Below are 20,620 nucleotides of genomic sequence, written 5' to 3'. Positions count from 1 at the left end.
CGTCACACTTTTTTGGATGAGTCCAGTATTTCCAATATGGCTCCCACCGACGATTGGCTCCAAAATAGCGTTCAGGAACAGATGGGTGACGTCACGGATACTACATCCATTATTTATACAGTCTATGGTTTTGTCTTACTAAAACATCTTGGCACTCCATTGTTGTTGGAAGCATATGTATTTATTTAGATATGTTTAAGTCCCATTTTTTAAAGTACAAAGTACAAGTTTCTTCCTTTTTTGTGATACAATTTATGAGTGCCTCCAACAGATTCAGTAAATCCCCGAAACATGTTCAATCTTAATTTGAAATACTGACAGCCATCAGTATTATCAACAAGTTACAGTTATACAGCATGATGCTGTACTATCAAGTTCTCCACTATTTATGGATCGTTTTTTCTTGTTTTCCTTTATCTTGTTTTTTACTGGTGGCACTTTGTAACCTGTTTTTATTGACTGATGGTTGATTTTATTTCTATCTTGTTTTTGAAGACTCTGTTCTTGTTGATTGCTCATTTCCTGTTTTTATTGAGGGATACCCTTTTTGCACTCAGCACTTTGTCACTTTGTCATGTATTGTTATGTGCTGTTTGTTGGTTTGATGTAAAAAGGAGGCTGACTCACTGCAAACAAAATCTACTTACTAGTATGAATAACCTTGATATGTTTTTTTTTAGTACTGCTTTGTCTTGAATATTGTTTTGTATCTAGTTTAAACAATGCAATGCAAACGAGTATCTCTCAAGGCAAGAATGCAGCCACGTTCTGCTGCCTAAACATGTTCACAACGTTCCACAGCATAGAAGATCATCATTAAAGGTGACATATCATGCAAAATCGACTTTTTAATGGTTTTCTACCTGAAATATGTGTCCCTGGCATGTCTACGAACATGCCAGGGCAGAATGAAAAAAATCCATTCTGCCCCTGTTTTGATTTCTACACCTTTCTGTAAATGTGTGTGAAACGGGCCGTTTCACACTTCCATGTTTTTGTTACGTAACAACAATATCCGGTCTGTCACGGAGTCAGAGCTCGGAGCTTTTTCAGCCCATAGACTGTATAAGTAGTGTATAAGATACAACTCAACTTCTCCTACGTTTTTTATTACCTGCACAAATGTGTGCTAACAAGGAGCTTAGGAAGGAGGCATGCTAGTTGTAGGCTGTCTTAATAAACACAAAGGTCGGTTTTACCCCCCCCGTCTGCAGATTTGAAGATCTAGTGGATGATTTTTATTTATCATGGATAAGTGCTAGCGCTAGTTAGCATAGCCACATAGCTACATGTTTGTAGCTGTGTACCAAGACACATGTCGACATACTGATAAATAAAACAACAAGAAACACTAAATCTGTGACCAATCGTTCAGAAAGGTCCTGCTACAGGCGCCTCTCCGTCAGGATCAGATTCTGGATCAGATTCAGAGGGTTGAAGTAACGTGATCTCTGAGCAGCCGTATATATTCAGCCAACATGTAAACATTAGATCAATGTGCTGGAGAGCCGAGGCCACATCCACTTCCTGAGGGGGCGTGGTCAGAGGGAAAACAGAGTGTTCTGAGGAGGACTGAAGAAGAGGGCTTTTCAGGCATGCCAAAATCTGATTTCAAAGTGTTTTTTTGAGCATAAACTTTAAAGACATGTTTTGGGGACCTCTTAGACCACAATATATTAATGAAAAAAGCGTGATATGTCACCTTTAAACGTATAGAGTGATGAGACAGAATAATAATAATCATAAATAACTTTGTTCTGGTAAGAGAGTGAGGGGGAATTCAGAAAGAATGAATAGCAGCCACAAATAGCACCAAGAATTGCTTATCATTTCCCCTGCTCTGTCCAAAGGTTCAGATCACAAAGCACATTTCTCTAATAATATTCACCTTAAAAAAACATCCACAGAGTTCTGCAGCTCTGTGCTGTTTGCTACACTTCTGCATTTTACTGTGCCTGAGATGAGCTGTTAGTATGTTCCTACTATGCTGCGCAGAGCTGTACTGTGTGCTCTAATCATAGACTTTATGAATAATGGACGTAGTATCTGTGACGTCACCCATCTGTTTTTGAAGCGCTGTTTTGAAGCAAATCATTGGCGGGAACCATATTAAATATGCTGAACTCAAACTAATTTCTGTTGAGGTAAAGAGGCGGGCTTTGAGCCTCCTCACCAACAGCTACAGTGTTACCACCTGTCAATCAAGTCAGCTGTGCCTCTCATAATGGAAAACTCGAATCTTAATATACTCCGAATTGCTGCGTTATGAAAAAATGAATCCATGTACAGTGTGTGCCGATCTAGAAATTAGCTATCCAGACTACACTCATTTTTTGTACCAGGCTGTAAACATGTTTATTTCTGCTGTAGAGATCGGCTTTTTGAATTGGTGTGTACGTGGTTTCTGGTACTTCCAGAATCATCCTCAAGTGGACACTCGAGGAACTGCAGTTTTTAACACTTCCACATTGGCTTCAATTCTAGCAGCCAGGGGTTACCGCTTGATTCTAATCCCGATGCTGCAGAATTCTATCAACATATATGACAAGCTGGAGGAACAGGGAAGTCCTTAACATTTTATTTAGGACTCGATTCATGACACACATTTCACAGTTTCTATCAAGCTTACTTCCTTGAGCTCGCTCGATATGAAAGAAAATCTCAGGAGTCGAGCCTCAGACTGATTTAACCTCTGACTATTATACAATTAGGCATGTCAGATTAATAAAGTAATATACTATGTACAGTTATATTATATCTAAGTCATCCAAAGTTGGACTTGTTGTCTTGATCACTGCAGAGTTTGACCGTGATAACACCAATAAGCACTCCAAGCTAAATCCCACCGGCTCTCAGCAGACGGTATATATTTCCCTCTACCTGTGCGGTGCCGTTAGTGCCAGTGTTTGTGAATGAGGTATATTTTGCAATGAGCCTGGTCTGCACAGAAAGCAACAATTTTTTATTCCAAATGAATGCAAAAAGTATCATTTAAATAGACGTATGCAAACAACACTGGTGTTCAGAGACGCTATTTGCCCTGCAGAGCCGTTTGAGGACCATTTAACCTTTTGCACGTGCTTCATGAATTAGACAGTATCTTTTCCACTACATGTTTAGCAGGTGCAAAAGCTGAGCAATCTTCTTGTGACCCTAAATATACTCTAGATATTACTGTTTTGATTTTAACTGAATCAGAAATCTTCAACCACTGAGTTGTTGTATCTCCTGCTGTGGTTCTGTTTGGGGAAACATGAGAAAAAAGCACAGCTGAATAAAGACAGTTAAATAATCAGTGCAGAACAAGGTTCTAAACATATTACTACTGAATTCAGTTATTTCTCTCCAGTGCTGAAATATATCACTACTGTTTTATCAGCTTGTAAATGTGTTTTCAATATCTGCTTCAGAAATGCAGAAAGCTTCCTAATGTATTTTAAGTGATCCGGTCTTGAACAGCCGGTCCTCCTTTTCAGAGAGACCATGATCCTCTGCGTTAGCACTGACCCTGTGAGGCTCTGCCTACATTACTTCTCCGTACAGAAGAAGCCCTGATGCATATTTGAAGAGCATTGGGTTATATATCAGCAATAATTCAGAGAAATGACTTCAGACAGAGGGCTGGATCATTAAATGATGTCTATGGCAGATGCTCCAGCAGTGAAGCATGTGACAGTGATTAACCAGCAGAGTTACAGGTGCTCTGTCACACTGTACATTACAAAGGGAGAACACGGACATGCTGCAGCCAATCAAAATCCAGTCATCTCTGTGGCTGCTGCCCCACAAATGACCTCCACTGCTATATGACGGGTTCTTTTCATTCAAGGCTTTTCCTTATAGCATGACCCAAGTGTCTGTTTCGATCGCATCACATTATGTGTCTCTCACAGTTACAGTCGCCAGAATGCATCCCGCTGTGCATCGATATATGACATGATGTCCTGCAGTCAGGGGATGAAGTCCTCTGTAGGGCAGCAGCACACGTGTTACAGTCTGGCAGTAATTATGAGAGCTTTGTGAAGATACTCCACCTCAGGGTAACTTTAACCCCCTCCTCTGTTAGATTACACATAAAGTCATAACTCAGAAATCCCCAACCACTGCTGTTTTTATCGCCTGCTGTGGTTGTGTTTGGGGAGAAAAAATTGCCAGAGGAGAAATAAGCACGCCTGTGAGATTTATGTTGTTTTGTCATCTGTCTCTGAAGGTTGGACTTCACAGGAGAAGACAATGACATGGAGTGCGTTTCTCCTCTGACTTATAACCCCTTATAAACTCTGTCACATGTCATCTTTATGTGACAGAGTTGTCGTGTTGCAGCATTGAAGCACTGTTAAGTCAGTCAAGAAGCCAAGCTACAGCCTCATATAATGTACAGGAGCAGTTCAGAGGGATTGTTTTTAAATGTGGGGCGTTACCAGACAGGGACACACTCAGCTAGTGGAGAAATGTTTTCATTTGAATAGAGGCTCTATCTTGTCTTTTTTGAACCAATCAGCGTGTGGTCCCTTTTCAGAGCGGTTTTGTTCACCACTCATACATTCACCCGACAAAAGCGGTGCACTGTGATCAACGTATAACTCAAGTTATTATGGGACAAGTTTGGCTCCTTGAGAGTCTGTATTAGTAACATCAGGCTACTAACTAACACCAAGGTTAGGGGGCAAGAGTCTCACTTAAAACCAAGTCATGTAAAGGTGATATGGCTACAATGGATTTGTAGAAAATCCTGCAGGACTTACTCCCAAGAGATCAGGGTTTGAGTCCTGTGGTAAAAAAAAAAAAAAAAAGTCAACATGAGGGCAGCTAGACTTCACCAAACAGACTGTTTTACGTTAACATGTTAACATGAAGATCTCTTCAGGATCCCTTGATAGGGATTCAAAAAACTTACCCTTATTCAAATGCCAAAGAGTATCTCAATAAAGACTTTGGCGTGAACCGTAAAGCAGATGCTACTGTGTGGGTGACAAATACTCCATATTTGATAACTGGAAGTAAGAATGAATAAACACTAGGCAATAAAATGAGCATAAACTTCTTTTTGTAAGATTGGATGAATCACAGCATGAAAAAAAGATTGTTTGATTTGATTGTTCTGTAATAATAAAAGTTGATTAAGTCACTTGATGTTATGGTCTTAAGGTTACTATGTGCTATGCAACAAACTGCTGATAGTGTTGACATTGAAATGGAAGAAAAATGGATGTTATTGTTTCATTTTTTTTTTTTTATAATTTGCACCTAAAAGAAATTATTTGCTAAAGGTTTGTTGAACTAACTTTAAAGGAATTCTATGTGGCTTTACCCACCAGATCCATTTCTGGCCCATCTCCGATCCTCCTTGCTCCTTGCTCCCTCGTCTGTCAACACCCACGGGTTGGGATTTCAGAGCGAATCACGGAGCAGGACCGCCAGACAGCTGGACTCGTGGCCAAGGTTTTCCTGTGGTAATTACTGCATCAGCAATCCTCCTCCTCTCTTCATCCATGTTGTCTTTGTGGTCCTCTGAAACCTCTGACCTGTTGACTCCAGGCCTGGCTCCACTCATCATGACGGTTTGTTGTTGTAGTTAAATGAAATACGATCTGGTGATAACACAGAGTGTTTTATTCTGAAAATTAATCGGCTGTTTTCATTTTGTTATGGTGCCTGACTTCCTGTCCCGCTCCATCTGCTCTGTATGTATGCATCATGCTTCTTCAAAAATAAGTCTTGCGTGCTGGATCAGAGACGCAGCCGGAATGCAACGGAATGGGAGTTGACTAAAACAGAAACCTATCAACTCCAGTGCCATGATGGATCAGAGACGGACTGGACACAGATCCAGTGGAATTTGGCGTTAGACTGTATGAAAATTGGCATAGTTTCAGTGACATCATTGTTTGTGGAGGTACTGTGGAGCACAAAGAAGGCAGTATATACTGAAAATGCTGACTCACAACAACTTCTAGATGATCTAGAAATTTAAAGGAGAATGTGTGGTGGGCCTTAAGCCTCTTGGTGAACGGTTACAACCTGCCCACCTGTGAGTCAAATCAACCACACCCCTTTTTGCCATTTATGTATGTCCAGTGAGATTCCAACTGATGAGCTGTAACACAAAACCCTGGCCTGTTCAGTTGTCCAAATACATTGAAGTAGAGCAGAGCTGTCTCTGTACCAGATTCAAGGTTTCCTTTGGATTTTAGAGCCAGCTTCAAGTGGACACTCAAGGAACTGCAGGTTTTTGCACTACTAAATTCTCAGCAGTCACTTGTTGTTGTCCTTAACTGCAGCTATGGCCTTATTGCAGCTCAGCATGAAATAAAATGTTGTGTCCATCTGCAGCAGTGATTGTGTCCTTTGCTCCTCTGCCACTGTGTTAGATTCTGTGGAGCGACTTTGTTGCAGACCGCTACACTTGAAAGCCTTGTCTCATATCTCAGTGAGGTGAAGGGGAGTGAGCAGCTGAGCTATGACACTTGGCCCAGTTACACACCCACAAACACAAACACACACACGCAAGTAAAGTGAAGGAGAAAAGAAGCATTTACAGAAAATCATTGGAGGACATTGTACATACACACAGGCACAGACATACACATTGTTAACCTCCATATATCACCTCAGTCTGACAAAATCCCTCGCTTATTACGCCTTCTGTTTACACTTCCTGTCTTTAGCTGCAGGGGATTGTGGGTGTTGTATTGAAATATTGACTTGAAATATTCCCACAGGTCCAGCCTGCACCAACTCGATGTCAAAAGTATTAAATGTCATACACTTCAGCAGCCCACACACACTCATGAACGCAGCTGCAGCACACACTGACACACACACACACGCACAACACACAGCATCACTTGTCAAAGAAACTCGCAGCTAACCACAGTTCGACAGGAATAGAACTGCAGGTGAGCTCATTCAGCTGAACAGCCAGGCTAATGCTGCACACACACACTGGTACACACTGATACACACTCATTAATGCAGAATCCACACACACACACACACACACACACACACACACACACACACATACTCGTATTTGCCACTTTGCGGGGCCCCACGTTTTTTACCCAATTGTGGGACCCACCCTTTCCAGTGGTCCCAGACTGCTGTAAAAAATCAGGCAAGCTTAAAAAAAATTAACAAAATTTTCAGTGACTTCAGTTAATCCAAATTCTAAACTTTTTTCTCTGTGCTAGTTTTTTGGCTACTTATGGGACCCCGTTTCTAGCATTCGTCACTTGTGGGATCCACTTCCACACACACACAAATATTTCTAGCCTTTATATCTTAGCAGGGACCATTAACTAAATGGAGATATCAGTTGTTTCTTTAGTTTGTTTTTTATTAACAAACAAACTGCAGGGCTGCAGCAGAGGTTTACATTCAGATTTACATCCTGCATCTCCTCTCCTCACATTAGGTAGACACAGCAGTGATGTGATGATTAAAAAACAATCACCCGCTGAAAACTCTCTAAAGTATGGTGACTTTTCTTGACAACAAACCCCTTTATCTTATTTAAGGTTAACATTTTTCATTCTGGAACTACCATCGGTCATTTTTTTTACAGAAAACATTCCCTAAAATGAACTCTGCAACACATTTTGTCTTCAGTGAGCATGTGTTGTTTGTGGATAAAGACAGAGTGACTGTCAGACAATATTTGCATTTTAAATGTTAATAATACAAACTAAGGTCTGAGTAAAGTCAACAACAAAAACAGCTCTGTCTAAACCAACTTATGATGACTGGAGGCAATGGCTAAAACAACAACTACACATAGTGTATTTAACTTAAAAAATGTAATTAACTACACATAAAGTAATTACTTTAGTGTAATAAAAGCTCATTGTTATAATCTGAACATACTACAAAACAATAAACACATTACATTACAACAGCGTAATGTGCCTGATGAAATAAGCTACATTATTAAAAAGTTATAATATAAAGTAAGCCAGAGTTTTGTTATTTTGAGAAAAAAGTACAAAAAGAATTGCTGCATGCTTAGTTTATGTTATAATTTTCTCATAATGTAATAACTTATAACATGTATGCAGAAAACTGTTAATGCTGCAAATCAAGTGCTGAGTATTACAATGAGCTTTGGTAACAGGAAAACAGCTCCTTGTGTTGATAAAAACACAACATTATAACATAAAAACATGATAACATTGGAGACTTTGACGTACTTTAGTATTTGAGACGTCCTTACCGGAGGTAAAACAGAGCACAAACATGTTTTCAGATCCTCTTCAGTCTCAGCTATATGAAGTAGATTATGATATAAACATATTTTAACATAAAGTGGTTAAATTTATGACTACTGTAACACATTCCCTAAATCATTTCAGGAATAAATACAGCCAGACTGAGTGGGACATTGGTGCACCTGAGCTCAGTTTATGTTATAATGCAAGAATCTATTTTATATGTGTGAGACTTCAGAGAATATAAAAACATTGTTGAGCTTTGTTTTGCTTCCAGTAGGGCTATGTCAAATATTATAGAACTTCCTCCTACTAGCCTATCTTTTACCCTGTTCAGTGAAACACTTTCACTCTATTTTTCTTCGCAGAGAAGAAATTCGATTTTTAATAAAGTATTTCACTGCCCTCCAGTCTCGGCTCTTCAGAGCTTGAGGTTCTGCAGTGATGCAGCGCTGACAGTCCTCCTTCCCTGGGACTTGCGCCATCACAATGAATTTCTTTAAATGTCGTCGTACTGCAGCACATTCTTCTGGTGTCCAGTTTCTTTTAACAGCAGTTTGTTTACCTAAATGGGCATAAAAAGGACAAGTTACAGAGTTTTGAGAATTTTAAATCATAACTAGAACTGAAACAATATCAGATTGATTCCATTGGTCATCCAATGAAGTACTGACTTGGTTGAGAGACCATACAGGACTCTCCCACAGTCAGAAAAATATACATAGTTTTACCAACCATTAACTAAATGGGTGCCTTATAGCTCTTTTACACACAACCCCCTAGGTGTCACAGAACTAAAACCTAATAAACCCAAGGTGATGGAGGTCTTTTAAGTTAGCTTATCCATGGTTTAGTCAACCCCAGATTTAAAATATTATCCAGTCATTTTAGTTCCCAGGCTGACAGTAGTGCCATACCAATGATGACCCTGTGAAGGAGGTGGTCTATACTCTTCATGCTGAGCTTCTGACTGTAGACCCTACTATGTGCTAATGAATGTTCACAAATGCAAAGTGTTGTTCATCCACATGCAGAAAAAAAAAATCAAAAAGGCTTCAGTTTTTGTTGTACTCCTACCTGTGTTCAGAACTTCTGACATGTCCCCTTTATTAAAATGATGTCCTTCATTTCCCTTTTAGTCACTGAATTCATCCATGAAATAATTCACCAAATAGACAAAACATCTTAAAAGGAATCAAGTTAATCCCATGTCACTGTCCTACCTACTGGGTGTGCAGTGTTTCCACTGCCACACGCAAAACATAACCCACGACTTTTGTGACTTACCCAGACAGCCTTACCCTGGTCCCCCACACATGCATTACAGAATTCAGCGCAGGTGAGGCAAGTAAACTGAGTAGTTTAAGTAAGCTATGCTGTGTCAAGTATTAAGAGAAAATAAACTGATAAAATGATGTAGTCCAAGTTAAAGTAATTATAAACATGTTTCCAGATCTATGGCTCCAAGTTAGAATTCAGCTGAGGGATTTCTGGTTTTAAACTGCTGTAATTGGCTTTTTAATTCGACTCATAGACATTGTGGTCTAGTTACGTAAAGCACAACAAAGATGAGACTGCTGAATACTAACAGGGACTCAAAGGAGAGTGTTTCCCCAAAGCGTGTAGAGCTTATACTGTATATCAATGGCAGTCATCAGGTGAATTTACTTTCTATATTTTCTGAAAGTGAAGCTATTCTTTCTACTGCATAAGGTAAAGATAACTGTAAATCCAATAGGTTTAACATGTCTGACCACATTTTATTACACTAGGCATGTCCAAGATGGCGACCCAAGTCTTTCTTGGTTCAAATCTCACTTTTCAATTGTTTTGGTGAACTTATTTCAGCCATTTAGTGAGCTTGTATTTTTTCCTTGATTCAAAGATATCTTAATATCAGTTAAAAAACTTGGGAACAAAATGTTGAAGCTTTTCAACATGGAGGATTTTACAGATAATTAACAAATCTGTTTAATCCCACAACTCACCACAGTTCTCCTAGCTTTAAATACATGCATATTTAGGGCTATCTCCCTCCCTCACCTGTGGTTTTCACAGCCTTAAAACTTTATCATATAATATAAATCCATGTAGCCTATGTGATACCATGATGCAGATACCAGAGCTTCAAGCTTGTCTATAAATCACAATACACATCACAATCCACAACTACATGAAACTTAAATGTGTCTATTCCTTTGACTTAGCAACCCACAGTTTGTGGGATTGCATATCTGTTCATTCACTATTTTGATGAATTTAATGACTTTTGCAGTGAAAAGAAAAGTATGACCAACCATTTCATAAAGGAAACAAGTCAGAGTTATGAAAAAACAAGAACAAATTTTGTTGAGAATTAAATTTAGTGGATTTAGTTCCTGCACCTCTGATTGCAACAGATAGTTACAGGCTAACTTGGTCTGCTAGAAGTTAGTTTTTTTCTGTGTTCTCCATCTATCTAGCTTACTACACACTAGGCCTTAAAGTTGCATATTAAATGTCACACAGTCAAATAACCTGCCTTGTTCTTCTTAACTTACTTCTCTTTTTTGCAAACTTCCTCCTATGGTTTTGGGCAGACGCTGTAGGGATGCTTTTTTGCAGTGATGCAGTGCTTGCCTCATCTTCTGATTCCTGGGCTTCTGCCATCCTGGCTTCTGATAACAGAAAATAGTTTAAACAAATAAACAAGACAGCTATTGACTAAAATATGAATATAAAGTAGCTCTCAGTAAGCTGGCTGCATTTGGTCTTTGCATACCTTGTTTTGTCATTGTGACAACTATGAACTTGTAGTGATAGACAGTAAAGATTTTATACAATTATATAATTATTACATGGTGACTGTGTCTTTTACAGATAAATGGACAGAATTCGTCCATTAACCTGCCTTATTCTTCTCAGCTCACCTCTAGTTTTTGCAGAACTTCTCTGGTTTTGGGCAGACGCTGCAGAGGTGCTGGCTGGCAGTGACATCATACTGTCCTCATCTTCTGACTCCTGTGCCTCTGTAATGCTAGCAACTGTGTACAAAGAGAGGCCATTTTTAAAAAGCAACCGTGCAATGAGGAGGCCACTGAGACCTTGCAAGACAATGAGTGCACTGACTGGGAAATGCTCATCTCCCAGACAAGTATGGCAGAAGCTATTGATGTTCTCACAAATTATATTATCTTTGTGAACACATAGTTATTGTATTAAAAGTGAAAATGATAAGAATCCAGGACCACTAAAAATTTGAAAGACACAAAAAGAAATCAGCTTTTGCTTCAGGCAACAGGACTGAGGCTGAACTTATTCAAGGCAGGCTAAATAATGAAATAGTACAGGAATTATCAGACAAAGGTTTTCCGAGAGGCCAAAACCAGGGATCTCTGGAAAGGTGTTAAGACATTTGCTGGCCTTCCAAACACTGAAGTCCAAACTATGCACAGCTTCAAACTGGAGTGGGAGGAACTGAGTACCAACCTTGTGTACAATGTGCCTGCTTACACTGATATATGTAGAGTTTTCACCCAAGGGATATTGAGGGGGTGCTCAAGAGAATACATGTGAATAAAGCCCCTGTTCCTGACAATAAGCAGATGCCTGTTCGGAGCTCAACTATAACTGACATTGAAGGTAAAGGGCAGTAAAACTAAGCATGTTTAAGGGTGTAGATATCTTGGCAACCCCATCAACGACAAGCTTATTCTGAAGAGCAGCAGTAAACTGTTATTCTAGAGTTTCTTGGCCAGCCAAAAGTATTCTGAGCTTTCTATGGATGCTTTGTGGAACCTTTATCAACCCTTTAACAACCCAGTGTGGTTTGGTTCAATAAGTGCTGAACTGAACCCCTTGAACAAGATTGTGAGGACAAGTAACAAGATCAGCAGACAGGGACAGGAGCCTCTCAGCAGCATCCACAAGAGACTTACAGGAATACCTCATAAATTACAGAAGAAAACACATACCCAACACCCACTAGGCCCCCATGTCCTCTGTGCATCTATATACTGTAGGTCCTTGTCACTCAGACTAAAGGGTTTCTCCCCTCTACCCCTAAGCCCCCCTGCTAACAGCACACTAACCTTTGCACCATTATTGTCAGGAGGGCTGTTGTAGAATTGCGCTTTTTTTTCTTTTTATGAATAAAGTGTTTTTTAAGGTCCTTTAAGAATTACCAACACAACATATGCCACTGATGACATGAGTCATAATTGGTTTGGGTTTGTTGAATTTGTTTTGTCTGTCAACTGTATGAACCAAGTTCCTCATTGAAAATAAAATAGAATTAACTAATTAAACCTGAGAAGCTTACCTCTCTTTTTAGCAAACTTCCTCCTCTGGTTTGGGGCAAAGGTGCTTTCTTGTAGTGATGTGGTGCTGGTCTCATTTTCCGACCCTGGGCTTCTGCCATACTGGGCATCTGGTAACAGAAAATAGTTTAAACAAATAAACAAGACAGAAGTACCTTTCAGTAAGCTGGCTGCATTTGATCCTTTCTTTCATGATAATTTAGTATATAACATGAATCTATCAAAGGTGACTCAGAAAAAAAATTGTGCACACTCTTCTAATTTGACGGATGACAAGTTTAAGATATAGCAAATACATTTAAAAAAAATAAAGATTCTATAAAAGTCACCAAATATGTGAAAGCTCTAAATGTTGTGTGATAAGATCTCGTCACTTTTCCAAATGTGCATTCCCAGAAATTAACAATAAGTAGGGGAACCTGCTGTCATTGTATAGCATAAGAAAATATAGACACAAATATTCCAACCAGTGTAAAACAATGCCTCACACATACCTTCTATGTCCTCTTGTGAACAGGCCTCAATTTCAACAGTCTCTGAAATGTGAATTGACAAAATACTGTATGAATGAGTTGGACAGCTGAAAGTGTAGTGATCCACCTCTGACAATCAGGAGTACAACAAGGGGAACATAAACAGCTGGACTGACTAAATAAATAGTTGAATTTAAATTGTGCTGTTATAGTCAAACTCTAACAACTAAAAACTTGTCCTGTTCGAACCTTTATCTTTGCATTAAAATATATTATGACTAAGTACCATTTGGATCGATGTGAATTTCATCCAGGCTCTTTCCTTTGTATTTTCCTAGCCGTCCCTGTTCCAATGCCAGGAGGACTTTGCTTATCTTGGCAAGCTGGAGGGTCCCCTCTGGAAGGCGGTAGTGCTTTCTGTGTACATCAATGTTATGCCCAAGGAAATCTGCCAGCTGGTCAAGTTCTGTGTTCTTCAGATTCAGTACAGTAGAGAGCGTTGCAATGTGTTTCCTGAGTTTTGTTGAGGTTAGAGCTGTGGGATTTTTGATGTCACTACATTCATGCACTAACTGTCTTATGCAGTCAGAACCCCTGAGGTGATGGACAGAATGAGGCAACGCAAACAAGAAACTGTTTTCAGTCAGTACCCCACATTCTTCTCGCTTCAAAACCAGAATATCAAGAGATTCCCTCATGAGTGGAGTGAGGAGAACAGGGACCTTCCTTCCTCTCTTTCCAACTATGGTTATCCGGACAAAATGTTTGCAGAGCTTCTGCTCAAGTTCTGTAAGGGCCAAGTTAACATCGTCATGTGTTTCTGATTGGTCCTCTTAACAAGTACACAGACAAGGGCATTTTCGATACCTCTCCTTCTCTCCGGCGGTTGAAGAGGATGACTTGCGCCAGGGTCACTTTGGCCAGGTCTTTCCAATTTGAGGGGGGAAGCCTCTTCTTTCAGGGCATCTAAGTGTTGCTGTTGTTTTTCAGACAGCTGGACATGAAGACTTTGGACATCCTGTGTGAATGGTAACAGCTGAGGAGAATTCCACTTAGACTGGTCGAGCTGAATCAGTGCTTGGCTGGCGATGTCAAATTTCCAACTCTCCTGGTACAGCTGGGCAAACTCCTCAGCATCTTGGACAGTTTCTTTATCTCTGGCCTTTAATCCTTCAGACTTCATAAACATAGCCAAAGCATGCATGCTGTGTCCAACTTTGCGGGCCAGTGATGGACATTTATATTTGCCCGTTTCATCACTGAATCCCGCCAAGTGTCTTGCGGCAGTTACAACATGAGCATACTTCTCAGGTTTTATAAGTTCTTTACGGTCTTCACTGGTGCAACTTTTTTTGCTGCCAGAAGCAGCCTGCCAAGCTCCCTCAGCTTTTGTCGAATGTATTGGTGTTGGCTGATTACCCTTTCGTTCTTCTTGAACAGTCTGTAGCCGTATTCCAGAATGCAGCTGTCTTGCTTTACAGCTATTGCAATCTTGTCTTGATTCATATCATTCAAGAACTTCCAGTATGCATCACTAAATCAGGTGGAACAGGTTCAGCAAAAGCACATAGTGCCTGGACCCTTGTTTTCCCTGCTTTAGATGTCTTGTCCTGAGGCTTGAATTTGCAAACCTGAAAATGGCGCCACATCACTCTCTTTGTGAACAGTCCATAGCAGTACACACAATGTAGAAATTCTTGTCCCTCAGTCTTTTCTTTGGTTGCTTGAATGGGATGAGCTTTCCTTTCTGGCTCTCCAAAACTTCAGTGTTATGTTCAAAGTTTCCTTTGTTTCTGATGAAATCTAAGTGCAGTCGTCTTTCTTTTGAGTTCTTGGAAGACTGAATGCTTTTGCAACCTCAATTTTATCATTGTGCATACGCAACAAATGTCTTGACATTTTTTGAACTACTTTTTTACAATAAAAGCAGTGATGCTTCTTGTTATACAGTCTTGAACCATCCTCCTTCTTCAAAACTGGATTCACATAGACGGATGAATTGTTTTCATGGTTTTCAAGAGCATCCTCATCAGTACATGTTTGCCCCACCTTCTCTTCATTCATGCAATTGCTTTCAGCAGGACCGTTGCTTGTTTCAAAGCTGCTGCTCTGACTGGAGATGAAATTGCTTTGACTGGAAGACTCAAATTGACTCAGACTGGAAGACTCAAACTGACTCCGACTGGAAGACTCAAACTGGTTCTGACTGGAAGACTCAAACTGGTTCTGACTGGAAGACTCAAACTGGTTCTGACTGGAAGACTCAACCTGGCTCCGACTGGAAGACTCAAACTGGTTCTGACTGGAAGACTCAACCTGGCTCCGACTGGAAGACTCAAACTGGCTCCGACTGGAAGACTCAAACTGGCTCCGACTGGAGGGACTCAAACTGGCTCTGGCTGGAGGACTCAAAGTTTTTCTGACTTGAAGACTTAAATGTGCTCTGACTTGAAGACTTGAACCTATCCTTACTGGAAGGCTTGCATCTTTTTGGACTAGTAGATACTTTGTTCATATTTTTATTTTCCATGGGTATTTCCAAGCTGCAGTCACTGTCTGTGCTCTCCTCCATTCGACCTGGAACATACTCCTCTCCACTATCTACACTTGAGGCATCTGATCCTACAAGAATCTTTTGAATCTTAAGAAGAAAAAGAAAACCTAAATTAATAACTCACCTCCTCCCTCCCTTATTACAAATATGATTAAAATGTGCTTCAGTAAATTCACATAAAGAGAAATACTGTTAAGTTACATCCGACTAAGGGACCAAAATTTAAAAAGAATTAACTATGTCAATATGTTTATATTAATAAAAAAAACTTGCACAAATCTACTAAAATATTTGGGTATATACTATCAGTAACTACAAATTGAATAAAAATACCTTCAAACATCTATATGCAAGTCTCGAACTTCAGTAAGGGAACCTTGTTTTAAGTTTGGGAGGCACTACCCTCAAAGTGATTACCCAAAAAAAGTAATTAGGAGACTTACAGGACGGTAACAGCCTCTCCTTGGCCTTTGTGAAGCCATCTCAGACTTGGACTGAGTTGAAGGGCCCTCTGTACTGTCATCACTTGAATCGTAGAGAGCATCAGAAAAATCTGGAACTTTTTTCATCTGCAAAAAGAGTGTGTAGTCATCCTTTTTTTGCAAACTATCACAATGAATTACAATTAACAGATTTAAAGGGAGAGGTCTGTCACTTAGTTATTGGCAGTTAAAGTGTCAGAGCCATACCTGAATGCTTTTTGTCCTTCTCAGCTTTGGAACAACTTCAATGTATGATTGCACATCGGAATGGTCCTTTATGGAATCCGCATCATCGGTTTTCTTCCACAATACTCTCATTTGAATCACAAAGAGGTTGACAAAAATCTTGTAATGTCTCCATCTACAAATGAGAGTTGTGTTGGGTGAAGGTTATCTCTTTTTGTTTAGTGATACAAACCTAAATGTTAGAAGGAAATACTCTAGTTATGTCAGAAAAATTTAGTAAATTTATCCCAATATGTTGTCAAATGTGGAGGTAAGAATTAAAAAGGCACACTGTTTGCAGAAATGTACTGAAATGTTTGAGAAATATGAATGGAATGAATATTTACAACTAAAAGGGCAGCACCTACAAAAAAACAACACCAAGCTCACCAACTAGAGCAACAGACGTGCAATTATGACTATCTGACCAATTATATGTATGTCTGACAGTGTAGTTAGTAAAAGAGGTATTCAGTTTGGAAGGTTTTAACCTTTAAGTGATAATACAGAGCAATAACAAAGAGTCTTTCAGGACAGCAACAGCCTCCACTCACCCTTTGTGAAGCCATCTCAGACTTGGACTGAGTTGAAGGGCCCTCTGTACCGTCATCACTTGAATCGTAGAGATCATCAGAAAAATCTGGAACTGTTTTCATCTGCAGAGTGATATTATGGGTGCGGTTATACATTTTTGTTTGCATTTATCAAAATCAATTACAGGGAAAAGATTAAAAGGGTAAATGACTGATCAATAAATTATTGGTATTTTAAGTGTCAAGGGCATACCAGAATGCTTTTTGTCCTTCTCAACTTTGGAACAACTTCATCACAGTGTGGACCCAATGGCTGGTCATTTAAACAATTCTCATTGCTTTCATCACTGTCGGAATAATCCACCAGGGATGATCCTCTGACAGTAAATTCCTAAACATCATAAAAGACAAAATAATCAGGTGGGTTGAGCATAACATCTCTTATAAACACTGCGGTGCAGTTACCACAAGCAGGACTATACATATTTCACTCCAACTGTGCTGGGCTGTTAGCACCAGTGTTTGTGATTTAGCTGTTATTTGTAATGAGGCACAGGTAATTATGAAAAAGCCTGTTTTTTCAAAAAGTGCAAAAGTTGCCCAATCCTTTAGTACAACAGTCCCTCAGTATCGACAAAAAGCTAAAAGATTATTCCTGGACGTAAAAATATTCAAGAGTTAGAAAGTTTTGCGTATGTGATGAGATTTTTTCTAATAAGCATAAAACTTTTAGCCAAGCAGAATTATTTTTCTAGGAGTCTCATAAACTCTCACAACATCAGAAAAGAGGCTGCACAGTTCTTATTCCAAAAAGTTTTCTTCATCATGCAGCAGTTTAGAAAGTGTAAAATAAGAACAGGGAATAATTATGGTAACTTTAATAGTGAGAGGTGTCACCCATTGAGAAATAATTACAGAAAGAGAGATCCACATAATGGGCCCCATGAGGGTCATTCTTAGAGGTCTCCCTATCATGACATCACAAAAGAGGCCCAAAATGGGATCTCACTTCAAAATATTTTCTTCAGTATGCAGCAGCTCAGAAAGTGCATTATTTGTAGTGTAAATACTTAAGTTTTGATGGTGAGAAGTGTTTTCCTGTAGGTTCACAATCACTAAAAAAGCAGTTCATACGGAGGACCCCATGAGGACATGAACTGAAACGTGTGTGTGACCAAATGGCAGTCAAATAGAAACTAGTCTGTCAAGTTAATAGTGTACCCTGTACAGAACTCAAAACACATTCATTATTTCCATTACCTTTGGGCTAGCATCATCACCATCACCACGGAAGGATAGATTAACAGGAAGCACAGCCATCTCTTCTTCTTCTGCTGCAGGAGCCTGCTGTATGTCACCTGGTGTTTAGATATAGAACAAGATGTGAGGGCCCCATGAGGGTCATTCTTAGAGGTCTCCCTATCATGACATCACAAAAGAGGCCCAAAATGGGATCTCACTTCAAAATATTTTCTTCAGTATGCAGCAGCTCAGAAAGTGCATTATTTGTAGTGTAAATACTTAAGTTTTGATGGTGAGAAGTGTTTTCCTGTAGGTTCACAATCACAAAAAAAGCAGTTCATACGGAGGACCCCATGAGGACATGAACTGAAACGTGTGTGTGACCAAATGGCAGTCAAATAGAAACTAGTCTGTCAAGTTAATAGTGTACCCTGTACAGAACTCAAACACATTCATTCTTTCCATTACCTTTGGGCTAGCATCATCACCATCACCACGGGAGGATAGATTAACAGGAAGCACAGCCATCTCTTCTTCCTGCTGCTACAGGAGCCTGCTTGTATGTCACCTGGTGTTTAGATATTGAACAAGATGTGAGGGCCCCATGAGGGTCATTCTTAGAGGTCTCCCTATCATGACATCACAAAAGAGGCCCAAAATGGGATCTCACTTCAAATATTTTCTTTCAGTATGCAGCAGCTCAGAAAGTGCATTATTTGTAGTGTAAATACTTAAGTTTTGATGGTGAGAAGTGTTTTCCTGTAGGTTCACAATCACTAAAAAAGCAGTTCATACGGAGGACCCCATGAGGACATGAACTGAAACGTGTGTGTGTGTGACCAAATGGCAGTCAAATAGAAACTAGTCTGTCAAGTTAATAGTGTACCCTGTACTGAACTCAAACACATTCATTCTTTCCATTACCTTTGGGCTAGCATCATCATCATCACCACGGGAGGATAGATTAACAGGAAGCACAGCCATCTCCTCTTCTGCTGCTGCAGGAGCCTGCTTGTATGTCACCTGGTGTTTAGATATTGAACAAGATGTGAGGGCCCCATGAGGGTCATTCTTAGAGGTCTCCCTATCATGACATCACAAAAGAGGTGCAAAATGGGATCTCACTTCAAAATATTTTCTTCAGTATGCAGCAGCTCAGAAAGTGCATTACTTGTAGTGTAAATACTTAAGTTTTGATGGTGAGAAGTGTTTTCCTGTAGGTTCACAATCACTAAAAAAGCAGTTCATACGGAGGACCCCATGAGGACATGAACTGAAACGTGTGTGTGACCAAATGGCAGTCAAATAGAAACTAGTCTGTCAAGTTAATAGTGTACCCTGTACAGAACTCAAAAACATTCATTCTTTCCATTACCTTTGGGCTAGCATCATCACCATCACCATGGGAGGATAGATTAACAGGAAGCACAGCCATCTCTTCTTCTGCTGCTACAGGAGCCTGCTTGTATGTCACCTGGTGTTTTAGATATTGAACAAGATGTGAGGGCCCCATGAGGGTCATTCTTAGAGGTCTCCCTATCATGACATCACAAAAGAGGCCCTAATGGGATCTCACTTCAAAATATTTCTTCAGTATGCAGCAGCTCAGAAAGTGCATTATTTGTAGTGTAAATACTTAAGTTTTGACGGTGAGAAGTGTTTTCCTGTAGGTTCACAATCACTAAAAAAGCAAGTTCATACGGAGGACCCCATGAGGACATGAACTGAAACGTGTGTGTGTGTGACCAAATGGCAGTCAAATAGAAACTAGTCTGTCACGTTAATAGTGTACCCTGTACAGAACTCAAACACATCATTCTTTCCATACCTTTGGGCTAGCATCATCATCATCATCACGGGAGGATAGATTAACAGGAAGCACAGCCATCTCCTCTTCTGCTGCTGCAGGAGCCTGCTTGTATGTCACCTGGTGTTTAGATATAGAACAAGATGTGAGGGCCCCATGAGGGTCATTCTTAGAGGTCTCCCTATCATGACATCACAAAAGAGGCCCTAAATGGGATCTCACTTCAAATATTTTCTTCAGTATGCAGCAGCTCAGAAAGTGCATTATTTGTAGTGTAAATACTTAAGTTTTGATGGTGAGAAGTGTTTTCCTGTAGGTTCACAATCACTAAACAAGCAGTTCATACGGAGGACCCCATGAGGACATGAACTGAAACTTGTGTGTGTGTGGAAGAGAAAAGTTGGAAAAATCCTTTGCATGAAGTGTAACATACAGGGCCCATGAGGACATGAACTGAAACGTGTGTGTGACCAAATGGCAGTCAAATAGAAACTAGTCTGTCAAGTTAATAGTGTACCCTGTACAGAACTCAAACACATTCATTCTTTCCATTACCTTTGGGCTAAGCATCATCATCATCAGCGTGGGAAGATAGATTAACAGGAAGCACAGCCATCTCTTCTTCTGCTGCTGCAGGATCCTGCTTGTATGTCACCTGGTGTTTAGATATAGAACAAGATGACAGTGAGCTCTGACAGGAATCATGAGTCTGGACATATTTATAGGTCACAAAAGTTTGCTCACATAAAACTGTCTTTGAAAACAGCATGTCACTACTTTTTAATCTATAATATAAAAG

General features: G+C 39.8%; 1 protein-coding gene and 1 long non-coding RNA gene across 3 annotated transcripts; both read right to left on the bottom strand.

Annotated features, from left to right (window-relative positions):
• Window positions 1-7,318: 7,318 nt before the first annotated feature.
• Window positions 7,319-20,410, bottom strand: LOC117816779. 2 transcript variants are annotated; one of them, XM_034689104.1, is made up of 9 exons: window positions 20,377-20,410; window positions 19,843-19,941; window positions 19,390-19,488; window positions 18,939-19,037; window positions 17,026-17,163; window positions 16,794-16,895; window positions 11,117-11,230; window positions 10,748-10,864; window positions 7,319-8,772 (listed from the first exon to the last, which is right to left on the bottom strand). In XM_034689104.1, exons 1-7 carry the CDS (start codon window positions 20,398-20,400, stop codon window positions 11,183-11,185), a joined length of 609 nt encoding a protein of 202 aa, XP_034544995.1. In that variant the 5' UTR covers window positions 20,401-20,410; the 3' UTR covers window positions 7,319-8,772; window positions 10,748-10,864; window positions 11,117-11,182. The 2 variants fall into 2 exon arrangements, 1 of the variants encoding a protein (XP_034544995.1); XR_004632012.1 differs by lacking the exons at window positions 18,939-19,037; window positions 19,843-19,941; window positions 20,377-20,410 and having other exon boundaries at window positions 19,390-19,417.
• On the bottom strand, window positions 15,374-16,261 carry LOC117816780. Its single transcript, XR_004632013.1, has 3 exons — window positions 16,222-16,261; window positions 15,976-16,101; window positions 15,374-15,619 (listed from the first exon to the last, which is right to left on the bottom strand). It is a non-coding gene; the product is annotated as an uncharacterized LOC117816780 (long non-coding RNA).
• Window positions 20,411-20,620: the final 210 nt, after the last annotated feature.

The sequence above is a fragment of the Notolabrus celidotus genome, chromosome 8, assembly GCF_009762535.1.
Source record: "Notolabrus celidotus isolate fNotCel1 chromosome 8, fNotCel1.pri, whole genome shotgun sequence".
NCBI lineage: Eukaryota > Metazoa > Chordata > Actinopteri > Labriformes > Labridae > Notolabrus > Notolabrus celidotus.
The sequence above is the reverse complement of the archived record's forward strand: the minus strand, read 5'-3'. Positions and strand labels throughout refer to the sequence as shown.